At 33.8% G+C, this 12,233-nt stretch overlaps 1 protein-coding gene across 2 annotated transcripts in view; it reads left to right on the forward strand.

The window, feature by feature from the left end:
- Positions 1 to 833: 833 nt before the first annotated feature.
- The window catches only part of tasp1 (taspase, threonine aspartase, 1), a 32,364-nt gene continuing 20,964 nt past the window's right edge, over positions 834 to 12,233 (forward strand). For both annotated transcript variants that reach the window (XM_030156294.1, XM_030156295.1), the window contains exons 1-10: positions 834 to 1,021; positions 3,037 to 3,241; positions 3,417 to 3,484; positions 4,413 to 4,481; positions 5,119 to 5,239; positions 6,304 to 6,388; positions 6,461 to 6,540; positions 6,639 to 6,745; positions 9,694 to 9,813; positions 11,018 to 11,096. In XM_030156294.1, coding sequence (XP_030012154.1) covers positions 3,079 to 3,241; positions 3,417 to 3,484; positions 4,413 to 4,481; positions 5,119 to 5,239; positions 6,304 to 6,388; positions 6,461 to 6,540; positions 6,639 to 6,745; positions 9,694 to 9,813; positions 11,018 to 11,096 — 892 coding nt within the window. In that variant the 5' untranslated portion in view covers positions 834 to 1,021; positions 3,037 to 3,078. The remainder of the gene's footprint in view (positions 1,022 to 3,036; positions 3,242 to 3,416; positions 3,485 to 4,412; positions 4,482 to 5,118; positions 5,240 to 6,303; positions 6,389 to 6,460; positions 6,541 to 6,638; positions 6,746 to 9,693; positions 9,814 to 11,017; positions 11,097 to 12,233) is intronic.

A 12,233-nucleotide genomic window follows, 5' to 3' on the forward strand; every position in this document is an offset into this window, starting at 1 on the left:
TTATATCTGGTCAGATTTTAGTTTATTATATATCTATAACATGTCTACATGTGATGGACTTGATATCAAAATAACTTAATTAGGGAGAAATAACTTAATTAGGGAGTTAGTAGTGGGTTGACAATAATTCATTTTAATATCATAAACACTTTAACCATAAACATTTGTTTATACTTTGGAAAAAAGATAGGTTTATGACAGAAAATGTGTGTGAGTTTGATTAGCATCACCCACTTCTGATGTTACTGTAGGTAATTTATAATCTGAGCAGAGATGTCCATTACAGTTCTAAGATAAGATGAAATATGCCTTTATTAGTCCCACAAGGGGAAATTCCAGGTTTACAGCAGCAAAGCACAAAAGCACACATGGGCAAAAGAAGTGCAAAATCAAATTAAAGACAAATCAAAAAAGCTATATATACTATTTGCAGGTGTGCACACACTGATCATGTCACAGGATGGCCAGTTCTATGTTCTGCAAATCTTAAATCAGTGCAATAAAGCAAATAAACAGTAAGCATATCATTATAATATAACAGGATAAAAACTCAAATATACAAATATACGCATTAATAAAAGACAAACTAATAATAATAGCAAATAACAAACTGTAAAACAAAACGAATAAGCAAAAAGAAGACTCCTGTAACTGCCCTCAGGAGTAGTTTTTGTTTTTAGATAAGGTTGTTTGTTTATTCTTTATTTATTTATTTTTTTAACATGGATTACTGTTACTTAGTGCGCCTGCAGCCCTCAGACGTACTGCACCCACGCTTGAGCCACGTGGACCAGTGTTTGTACTTACCGCACTTCCTTAGCAACGTGTATCTGAACCAGGAAGTACTTTTCGATGCTACGGCTAAATAGCTATGGATGGAGGGGTGAGAGTGAGAGGATGTGACAGCAAAGTTTGTGTCTGATAGATTTATTGGTTCAACTACTGTTTATGTGGGTTAAATTAATAGTGGATAACACGGCGACTACCAGCCAGTTCTGGTAATTGAAGAGAAGTGAAAGTTGTAAGTTGTCATTGTTTTGTTGGTGTGTTAGCAAGCTATTAGCAAAGAAGCTAACGAAAACACTAGACAGTTAGCGTTCCTTGAAATAACTTACGTTTTGTGCAGTTAATCTTATTTAATTTCTAATTAGTCACCTAAACCGGACGAACACTGTCACTGCCTGTCTGAACAACTTTAAACCGACAAGCGAAATAAACGCAATTATTTATTATCGTAATGTCAGTCTACGTTAAATACAGTGTCATGTGTACCTACTACTTTACATTATAGATTATGAATAACAGAGTAAAGGTGTGTACAGTATAGATGTGTGTTGCATTGAGCTGATCCCAATATACACATGACAATAGTGGAAGAAGTTTCCTTAAGTCAAAGTACTCAAACTACACTGTGCAAATATTCCACTACAAGAAAAATGACCTCAAGTGAAAGCATTATTTAAGTAAAAGTCTGCAATTACTTTCTTGTGTACTTTACAAAAAGTAAAAACAGCCATTTTGCAGAAAAATAATGTGTGAAATATGATGTTTTTCAGTATATATTACAGCTGTGTTACTGTATTGCATGTTTGTGCTGTATGGTTATTAAAACCTGATTTTGAATATTATACACTGTAGTTTAATCTGCAATAATACATCATATTCTTTTTTTTGTAATTATCTTTTTTTTTTTTATTTTCAGGCAGCATAATCTTATCAGCATTTTACATCATGTAACTTCTATATATGTAAAGAAAAACAAAACAAAAAAACAAAAACAAAAACATAGCTACTCATACAGGGGACCAATGACAGAAGTAGCAAAAATATACACAGTAACCTAAAATAGAGTTAATGGGAAATAACAAGTATTTTTCCCATTCCATTCTTTCTTTCTAAAAACCCTTTCCCCCTGTATAAGATTAACACTGAACACACAACTTTGCACAAGCTCAGAAATTCAGTTCTGTTTTTGGCCATGTGGGAAAGCATTTTTCAGTAAATGCAAGATTGTTCTTCAAGAGTTCAGTAAAGTGGAGTAAAATATCCAATCTTTAACTCAGACATTGAGGAGTAGATGTATACTGAAATGCAAGTGTAGTTATACCAAGTGTGTGTGTGTGTGTATATATATATATATATATATATATATATATATATATATATATATATATATATATATATATATATACATATATATATATATATATATACATATATATATCTTTTATTTAACCAGTTGAGATTATTAAGGTGATGATGTTGATGACATAGTTACAACAAATAAAGACATGACAAACAACTTCCGTACAGTAATAAATAAATACTTATGATCAAAGAAAATTCTAATTAAATAAAGGCAAGTTCAACAACAATTTCTGTACAAATTTACGAGTGATTACATCGACCAAGTGTATTATGTTACAGTAACATGTTCTGGCAGTTTCCGGTCCTTCTGTGAATCTTAAACATTTCATTGTAATTTACTTCAGTACCCTGGTAAAAAGCACTTTATTACATTCCCCCACTGGCTGACTAAAGCTTCAACAAATCATTAACGTACCACATCATTTTTAAGATTGATAAATTGAGTTTCTTGAAATTAATGTTTCTTATGACTGCATGATTTGTTGAAAAAATAATATTATTGTAGACAGTATTGCAATTACGATTTTAGTCTACTTGACTCCTTATCAAGGAAAATGCACATTATGCATCACTTTGTAACATGTTCTAGTCCAACACAAATAAACAAACTTCATCTTGTATATAAAAAAAAGATGGGGGTTCACATTATGCATTATGCAAAAAGAAAGTGCTTAACTTACCTGGTTAAATAAAGGTAAAATAAATAAAAGTAACTTTAACATTCTTGTATGTATGAAATGATCTCTGCAAATACACTTACTTTACTTAATTTTCAAAGTCTTTACCCTCATAAATCCTGCCAAAAACGCTTTATGAACATCTTGCATTATTTTGTTTTTGTTTTTTTTTACCTGATAATTGATCTTTGTATTTTGATATCTTTCACAGGTGCACCATTAAAATGTCTTTCTTACCACTGTCTGATAGGCCATGATAGGCTTGTCAAGTTATGCAGGGGTTATGGAAAGTCTAATGAATTCTGCTGAAGAGCAGCAGGCCTCCTGTCCTCTGGCCAATTCATGGTCCAAAACACAGGAATCAAGCAAGAACCAAAAGCCGAAAGGTGTTGGTGGATTTGTTTTAGTCCATGCAGGTAACTGAGTGCATACAGCAATGTGCATATTAATGAGTCTGTACAATCCACACTTAGTTTTCCTATGGTTTATTTAGATACACATATGTGGTAAATGTTTTATAAGTGATCATCTATGTATTTATTTGTAAACGATGAAACCATCTGTTTTTAACCATCTTTTTTTTTTATTTAGGAGCAGGATACCATTCTGAATCTAAGGCCAAGGAGTATAAGCATGTGTGCAAAAGGGCCTGCCAACGGGTAAGTTTACTTTATGGGTATTATAGTTTTTATGTGCACATTAAATTTTGGTCTGTATGTGCACTGTATTGGATTTATTACCTCCGCCAAGGAGGTTATGTTTTTGCCAGGGTTTGTTTGTTTGTTTGTCTGTCTGTCTGTTTGTTTGTTTGTCTGTCCGTTAGTGTGCAACATAACTCAAAAAGTTATGGACAGATTTGGATGAAATTTTCAGGGTTTGTTGGAAATGGGATAAGGAAGAAATGATTAAATTTTGGTGGTGATCGGGAGTGGGGGGGCCCACGGGGGGGGGGCACTGATCGTTAGTGTGCAACATAACTCAAAAAGTTATGGACAGATTTGGATGAAATTTTCAGGGTTTGTTGGAAATGGGATGAGGAAGAAATGATTAAATTTTGGTGGTGATCGGGGGTGGGGGGGCCCACGGGGGGGGCCACTGATCGTTAGTGTGCAACATAACTCAAAAAGTTATGGACAGATTTGGAGGAAATTTTCAGGGTTTGTTGGAAATGGGATAAGGAAGAAATGATTACATTTTGGTGGTGATCGGGGGTGGGGGGGCCCACGGGGGGGGGCCACTGATCAGCCTTGGCGGAGGTCTGCGCTCTCCGAGTGCTTCTAGTTTATAATAAAATTGAAGGTTAACTATTATATTTGTATGGGCTATGCCACCATATTTAAAGGTGATTTTGACAGTAGTCAGCATTTCAGCAACGGTAAAAAAAAAAAAAAGGTGCAACAACACTAATCTGTGTTAAAGTCTAAAAGAAATACATGTAGTTGAATGGGAGATGTATTACAACTAATAACCATGAATGTGAGTCAATAAATTGTTGTGTAATCATAATATGTAGAGGAAAGTGAACAAAACAAGTTCCAAGGAGCACAAAGCTGCCACCTTTTAGCAGGGTTTCTCTGCTTTTTCCAGGCAGTGGACCAGCTCAAATCTGGGGCTCTAGCAGTGGAAGCGGTTGCTGCAGCGCTAGTGGAACTTGAGGTTTGTTATTTATGATATGAACTCAGTTTTTATAAACTCTGTATATAATAACACCTGTGTGCCTAAAGTAGAACAGTTATTCTAGATTGGACTAATCTAAGTATGAAAAAGTCAACAGCCAGACATCTTTTAGTTTGACATGTGTATGTGTTTATGCAGAACAGACCTTTGTTTGCTCCAGCCTCTGATAGATGTACCTTCTGTTGGATGATGTAAAGGATGATTGTCCTCAGGCCAGTGTTTGAAAAAAGAACAACAGCAGTGATGAACTCTGCAGCTGCAAAACAGTACAGAGAAACATCATACAAAACACTTAAGGCTCTTGAAACCTTGGATGGTACATAGATGATATAAATGCTTTTTGTGATAAATCATACAAAAACTGTATTTTCTCTGATTAACTTTTCATAGTATCATTTAAAGGCTTGAAAATTAAAAGTACATATAGCAAGGGCATTATTAAAGGTCCACATTTACCTACAAAACAATTTTCTGGAAAATAATCCTTCACAATAAGGTTTAAGACCATGAAAGGGAGTGACTCCACACAAAAAATCTCAGCATATTAACATTGACAGTATGGCTCAAAGCAAATAAAGCCTTAATCTCGACTCTGCATGTTTTTAATTGTTCTCAGGACTCTCCGTTTACAAATGCGGGAATGGGCTCCAACCTTAATTTGTCTGGGGAAATTGAATGTGATGCCAGTATCATGGATGGGAAGTCGCTGCATTATGGAGCTGTAGGTGCCATTAGTGGTAAGTAACTACAGCATGTGTTGATATTTATACTGTTGTGTTGTTGTAGCACTGAAGCTGATTCATATTTAAGTTAAAGCTATGACTGACTATCATAGGTTTTTACTTATTTACATTTTACCATCCCAGGGTGACTTGAAAGGTCATGGTGTACATTAAAAATAGATTAAGGGTAAATTCTTATCCTGGGCCCTGGAGGACAAGCTAGAAGGGCTGTTATGCACAGTACAGATCTGTGTACGTGTCTTTGAACACTTTGATTCAAATGCAAGCTCTCTTGATTTATTCCAGACTCAGCCCATGGGTGAAAGTACTTAGTATTCAGTCCAAAAATCAAGAATTTATATATGTTGCACAATCTACATGATGTAACAGTCATATAATATATGTCTGGGCTTTTCATACAATATAATATATACATGAATCATGAGGTTTTTTTTTTTGGCTTTTTCCCTAAACATGCAACAGGATGTGTTACAGGGTCAAGGATGAAAGTAACAACAGCAAAATAAGTGAAATGTGCATTGATAAGCTTTAGGCTCAGTTAGAGCAGCGGTGATTTATTGATTAATAGATTATTTGTCAACTATTAAATAAAGTGGCAACCATTTTGTGTCTATAATTGGTTTATCAGTGATCTTGGTCTTTGGGAAGAATTTAATAAACCTAACAACCAAGAAAATAATTAACAATTAAAATAATCATTAATTACAGCTTTAGTGTTGATGAATGCAAATTTCAATAAGAAAATATATTGTTCACCACTCACAAAACTGAATAATTAGTGCCCTGCAATGTTAAACCTATTAAAGTGCATACTAAGATAAGAAATGTTCCAGTTGTTGAAGAACAAAAATGGCAAATAAGATTAGAGCTAATTTACTGCTTAGACCTTTGTGCTCAAATTCTTTTTGATGAATAAATATTGAGGCCCTGTGGTTTAGGCTGTGTATTCTATGGAATTGCAGTGCTTTGTTCTCATTATGAACTACTCTGCTGAAATAAATAAAAATAATATTCAATTGATAGCTATGTAATAATGTAATTCTGTCTTTTATCCTCAGGTATTAAGAACCCAGTCTTAGTCGCAAATCGTCTACTGAGTGAAGCTCAGAAAGGGAAGCTTTCAGCTGGCAGAATTCCCCCCTGGTGAATATCAATATAATTTGTCAGTGTCGTAATATTATCGCTATCCTTTGTTAATAAAATTTCTTGAATCAGTTTCTTAGTAGGGCGAGGAGCACATGACTGGGCTGTTAGCCATGGCATACCACCTTGTCCCTCAGAAAAAATGGCTACCAGTGAGTATTATGGTATTAATTCTTCATCTAAGTAATACAACACAGTGTCACATTGTATGGATTTAGACAGATAGTTACAAATATTTTGTTGCACACAGAGTTCAGTTTATCTGCTTATAAGAGGAACAAACGGAAGATGGAGCTGGCAGAGAAAATGGACACAGGGCATAATCAGACAAAGAAAAGACGACAATCAAGTGAAAATGTGAGTACTGTCCTAGCAGGTAGTATTAGGTACATCATTTCTCCGTGAAGTACAGCATAGTGTTGCTCGGCTGAATAGTTAGAAGTCCTTTCTGATTTTGTGGGTTATTCTCTGCTGTTCTTGTTTCTTCGCTTCATCGCTGACATACAGTAAATGTTTGACATCTAAACATGGCGCCATCTGTGCTAAACAAAATGTTCTGCATGAGAGAGTGGGCAAACATGGATCTGTTGGCTCAATCTAGCTTTTCAAAATATTTGTCTGCTAAAATAAAGCAAGTATTTTTTATAGTGGCGCTTTAGCAAAACTTTAGAATTTGCATTTCAAATCCATGAGGGCAGTATTAGTATGAGTATACAGTGAGTGACTAGTGCAGACTTGTACTGTCATACTTGAATTTGAGGAATGTAATGAATATAATGAAGTAAATATTGTACTGGGGTGATGTGGTTGGAAGACATTGCATATTAATTATATGAGGAGGTGTTCACTGATGTTGAAAACTTTATTAAAATGATGTTAATTGTCATAAGTAAAAAGATAAAAACATAAAGAAAGAGTCACAGGAAAAATAAAGTAGAATCTAGTGTTTTTATACACAGAGAGAATTTACTGACAATCTGCGACTAAGACATCAAGATATTTTCTGCCAGAGATGATCTCACATTCTTACAGGGTCATCAAGGGAAAATGGTATTACCAGGTTGCACAGATAGTTCCAAGAAATGATTAAAGTGTTGACAAGAGTTAGTGTAAGGTTTCAGTGCCCTTAGCGGCACATATGCGAGTGCCGTGCTGCTGAGCTGAGTTAAAAGCAGCTGAAAGCAGACTCAATTTGCTCTCAGCTCACTAGCAGCCACACAGAAGAGGGTGGGAGAGTTTACCTTGGTTTCAATGTGAATGGTGTTAAATGGAGTAAAACGTGTAAACGGCCATACCTCGATGTGCTTCATTAGGCGTGTTTTTGAATAGTATTCTTATTTATTTAGTTCAAGGTTCATCAATCCTCAAAATTAATGATATCTCCGTGAAAAGAAAGACTAACAACCAAGATGAACTGTTTGTTGACTTAGGCATGTTACCGTGATTCATGATTGTGTGATTGATTTGTGAGTCATATGGTCAGTTCGTTTAATGATCTGCCTTCAATTCTCATGTGTCACTTAAATGTTTACACAAACCTATTTGACCTATTAAAGATTAATATGGGATGTTCAGCCACCAGTACATACCTGTAACAGACAGTATGACTAGTTTTTATGGTTGCATTTGGTCATATGTAGCTTTTTTTGTGACCATGTGTCTTTTTTTTTTTCTTCTTTGTGGTTTAATGTGGAAAAAAATAACATTACACTATGAAAATATTTAAATTTACAAACTATCCTTTAACAATAAAATGTGAATAACCTGAACAAATATGAACAACCTGAAATGTCTAAAGAAAATGAAGTGTAATTTTATATTACGAGTTATATTATGCATAATCCACATGTATAAATGATAAATTGTGGCATAATATTGTTAAGATTTACTTATTTTTCTTTTCTTTTTTTCTTCTGTTTTTAATAATTGTTTTTTTTTTTCATTTGGGAAAAACAGACAGTAAAAGAGAAAAAAAACAACTAAGCACATTTGTATGTCATGTCAGCAATGTTAAAACATGAAATTTAATTTATACACATTCCATATAAGTTCTCTGTTTGGAAAAAAATAAACAAAAAACAACTCTTCTTAAAATAAATCTTCTCTTTTTTTCTTTTTTTGTTATATTTTGTTAAATAACATACATTACAACAAAAAGATGTCACAGTTTTGCCCCTATTTTCACTATCCCTATTTCAAAATCCATACAAGTTTCAACTCCATTACATTCAACCAGTACAAATATAATTTGTCATTTCCAGTCAAATTAAATCTGGCCTCAATTGGGTGATATATACAATCCATTCTGACCACATTTCCATAAATTTATCCTGCTTTACTTTTAATGAAAAGGACAGTTCCTTGTGTCTTTTTTAATATTGTTGTCATTCATTGCTGTTGTTTTTTTTTTTTTACATTCCCTATGAAAAATAAACAAATAAACTTGCATCCAAGGATATTTAAAAATTCTACCTCTGTCAACAGGAAATAACTTTAGCATCTGCTGGTTGATGAAAAACACAATTGCAACAAACCTGGTTTCAGTTTTTATACAAATTGTTGTTTTTTGCCTGTCTTTTTGCCAAGCAATAAAATCTTTCCATTCTTCTTCTTCTAAGACCAATGTAGACACCTGTCTCCTGATGGTATATAGTTACACCGTTGTTTAAAAATACCCTTAAGCTTTACAGTCACTATTTACTGAGGATATTTATTTCCACACTCATGGATGCTGATAAGAAATGACAACATCATCTTTGTAGTGTTTTAAAAAGCTGGCTCTCTTTGTTTTTTGGCCTCAAAAGCCTGGAGACAGGGCTGATTTCAGAGAGTATGAGACAGATGAGAAAGGCTGTTGTTTTTTTTTTTCCTCTGCCTTATTAGTCTAGGTTCAGTGATGCTCTTGGTTTTTTGGTAGGAGTGGAGTTCTGACCATGTATCATAATGACATTTTGCACATTCCCCCTGCAGAAGTCTTTTATCATGCAGTCTGACTCATAATGGTTCTCAAACTAGTCACTTCCAAGGTAAACTACAATCAGGGAAAAAAATTCACAACATATTTTGATGAAATACAAATGGTATGAAGCAATGATTCATAAGTTCCCCATTCAGTACATTCTTAATTTTAGAAATTAAATCATCAATTATATGGATTTACTTTAAAAAATAAATAAAAAATTGCTTTTTCAGTAATATTTTAAGCCAACCTTAAGAGTTGACAGTTAGGAGGGAAAATTTAAAGATGGATTAATAATAAAAATACGTTTAAGTTTCAGCACTAAACTCTCCTTCCTGTGCTGTAGGAATATGGTTCAGGGTGCCTCGACACAGTGGGAGCCGTTGTGGTCGATCTGGAGGGCAACGTAGCTGCAGCGGTGTCCAGCGGGGGTCTGGCAATGAAACACCCCGGCAGGGTTGGCCAGGTAACCCAGCTCTTTCCCCTTTTTTTCCATGTCATTGTCACTGCAATAAGAGAATATTATGTACCTATTATTATTAATATTATTGCTTTTACTATTGTTATTATTGTTGCTATTGTTGTTACTGTTCTTATTATCACTGCCGGTTGTAGTTAATATGGTGATACTAATGATAATCTATTTAAAATGACTATAAATTATAATATTAGTATAATTGTTGTTATTACTATTGTTATTGTTATTATTATTATTGATATGATTTAGTAGTAGTGATGGAGATAATGACAATGTCAATAATAAAAACATATGTTATACAACATGACTATAAATGATAGCACATCAGTATAATGATATACTGATGTGCTATAATATTGAATACAATTTATATATTGACTGAAACAATATGATATGTTACTGTAAGTATTATGATAAGTAAAAGTGATGATTGTTAGTATTATTACTATGATTATGTAAGTATATAGGTAGATATATGAGTGTATTTAAGGTTATTTTCAGCATGTTATGTTAATAAATAGATTATTTAGTATTTAGTTATTGATAGGAAGTAGGTGAATTAATTTCTGACTTTGGAATGAGGATGGGAGCAAATAAAATCTACTTTTTCCCACTCCTTTTTGGGCACATTATTTACAAAATATATCAGATATTTATTATGTATGTAATTGTGTGTATATTAGATTATATATAAATCAATTTTCATGTATGTATGAGTGTAGATTTATGTGTCTATATGTATATGTATACAAATTTTTCTAGATTATCACTTGTAAATATACATTCATTGTGTAGTTTTTCCTTTCTTTTCTTTTTTCTCTGTCTTTTTTCTACTTTAACATGTTCAATATAAACAATCTATCAGTCAGTCAACAATGTCATCAGAGCATCATCATCTACGGTTTTTAAACTCTTTTCGCAAATACTCTCATATAAACACCTTCTATAATGCAGCTGCAGGAAATCATGAGATTTCATTTATCAGGAGTTAAACAGTAGAAAAAAAAAATCAGAAGAATTTTCTGCTTTAATGCTGTTGACTTTACTACTGAGAAAAGCCTGACAGTTGTAAACTTTGCATGTGAGCTGTATTTGCAGCTTGCTTAAATCTACTGTTTGATAATTTACTGGATATGTATACCCAACCAAAGTCTTTTGTGTCTGAAATATTGGTTTTTCTTTGTTTTCACAGGCAGCTCACTATGGATGTGGCTGCTGGGCGGAAAATGCGTGTAATATGAATCCCTATTCAACAGCAGTGAGTACTTCAGGTATACCAAAGTACAAAACTTTAACATATTATGCAGTTTTGTGTGTGTGTGTGTGTGCGTGTGTGTGTGCATCTGTGTATAGCTTTCCCTCTCATACTAAATGTTTACCATTAGCCTGGCTTTTGTTTTGGTGATATGAATGAGAAACAGATATTTAATGTGAGTGTTTTATTTAGCGGGAGTGAGTCAAGCTTCAAAAAGCCTGATAATACTTTCCAATGACCTCCAACCATTCCTGCTGAGTGATTCTCATCAGTCACTTCCTCAGCTGATTGAGTCATCATTCTCCGCTGTTTGCTGGTCAGCTGCATGCCAGGTGCATTGCAAAGCTCTTTGGATTTGCTGTGACATTTGACATGGGACACCTGCTATAGATATTATAGAAGAAGAACCATTGGGTATGTAGTAGGGAGCTGATAGATGTAGGTTTTAGAAAACTTCAAAAACACTTCAGTTCTCAGTTTTGTACAAATGTAAATGAATACTATATGTTTTATTTATTATGGTAAACACTTTATACAGTATAGGTTTTCTCAAAAATAATTTTTCTTTAACAAAGTATTTTATGATAATGGACACAGTAATGAATACCAAAACTACATTTCTGGTTTACTAAACCATGCACATAATTTCTAAAATTAGACGGATTAGATGAATTTGACTTTGCGAAATGTACTGAATATGCAGTACATATATCAAACAGTGTTACAGTGGGCAGGAATCCAGCCTCCTTTTTATTGCAGTCATTTGCATCTCAGCTCTTTCTTTGAATCTCGTGTGGTTCAAATGATAGACAACAGTTGAACAGGACGGAAACATCAGCCTTACTCCACACATACGCATTCCAAAAATTCTATGTGTTTGCATGCACTGATCCTCTTCCTTCATTGCCCTTGCTTAAATCTTTTAGTGACAGTTACTGAATATGAAAAGTTCCCTCTGATGCTGCTAAAAGCAAATGTCCACAAATCATACAAGCTAATATGAAAATGTCACAGATAATAAAAGTGAACTTTCCTTGTCAGCATTGGAAATATAATGCCCTGTGAAGTTTGGGACTAAATGTGTTTCTTTTAAGCTGTGTGTTTATAGAATAAAAAATAGCTGCCACTGTCACGCTTCCATCCCTCTTGCCCT

This window comes from Sphaeramia orbicularis, chromosome 15 (assembly GCF_902148855.1).
Source record: "Sphaeramia orbicularis chromosome 15, fSphaOr1.1, whole genome shotgun sequence".
NCBI lineage: Eukaryota > Metazoa > Chordata > Actinopteri > Kurtiformes > Apogonidae > Sphaeramia > Sphaeramia orbicularis.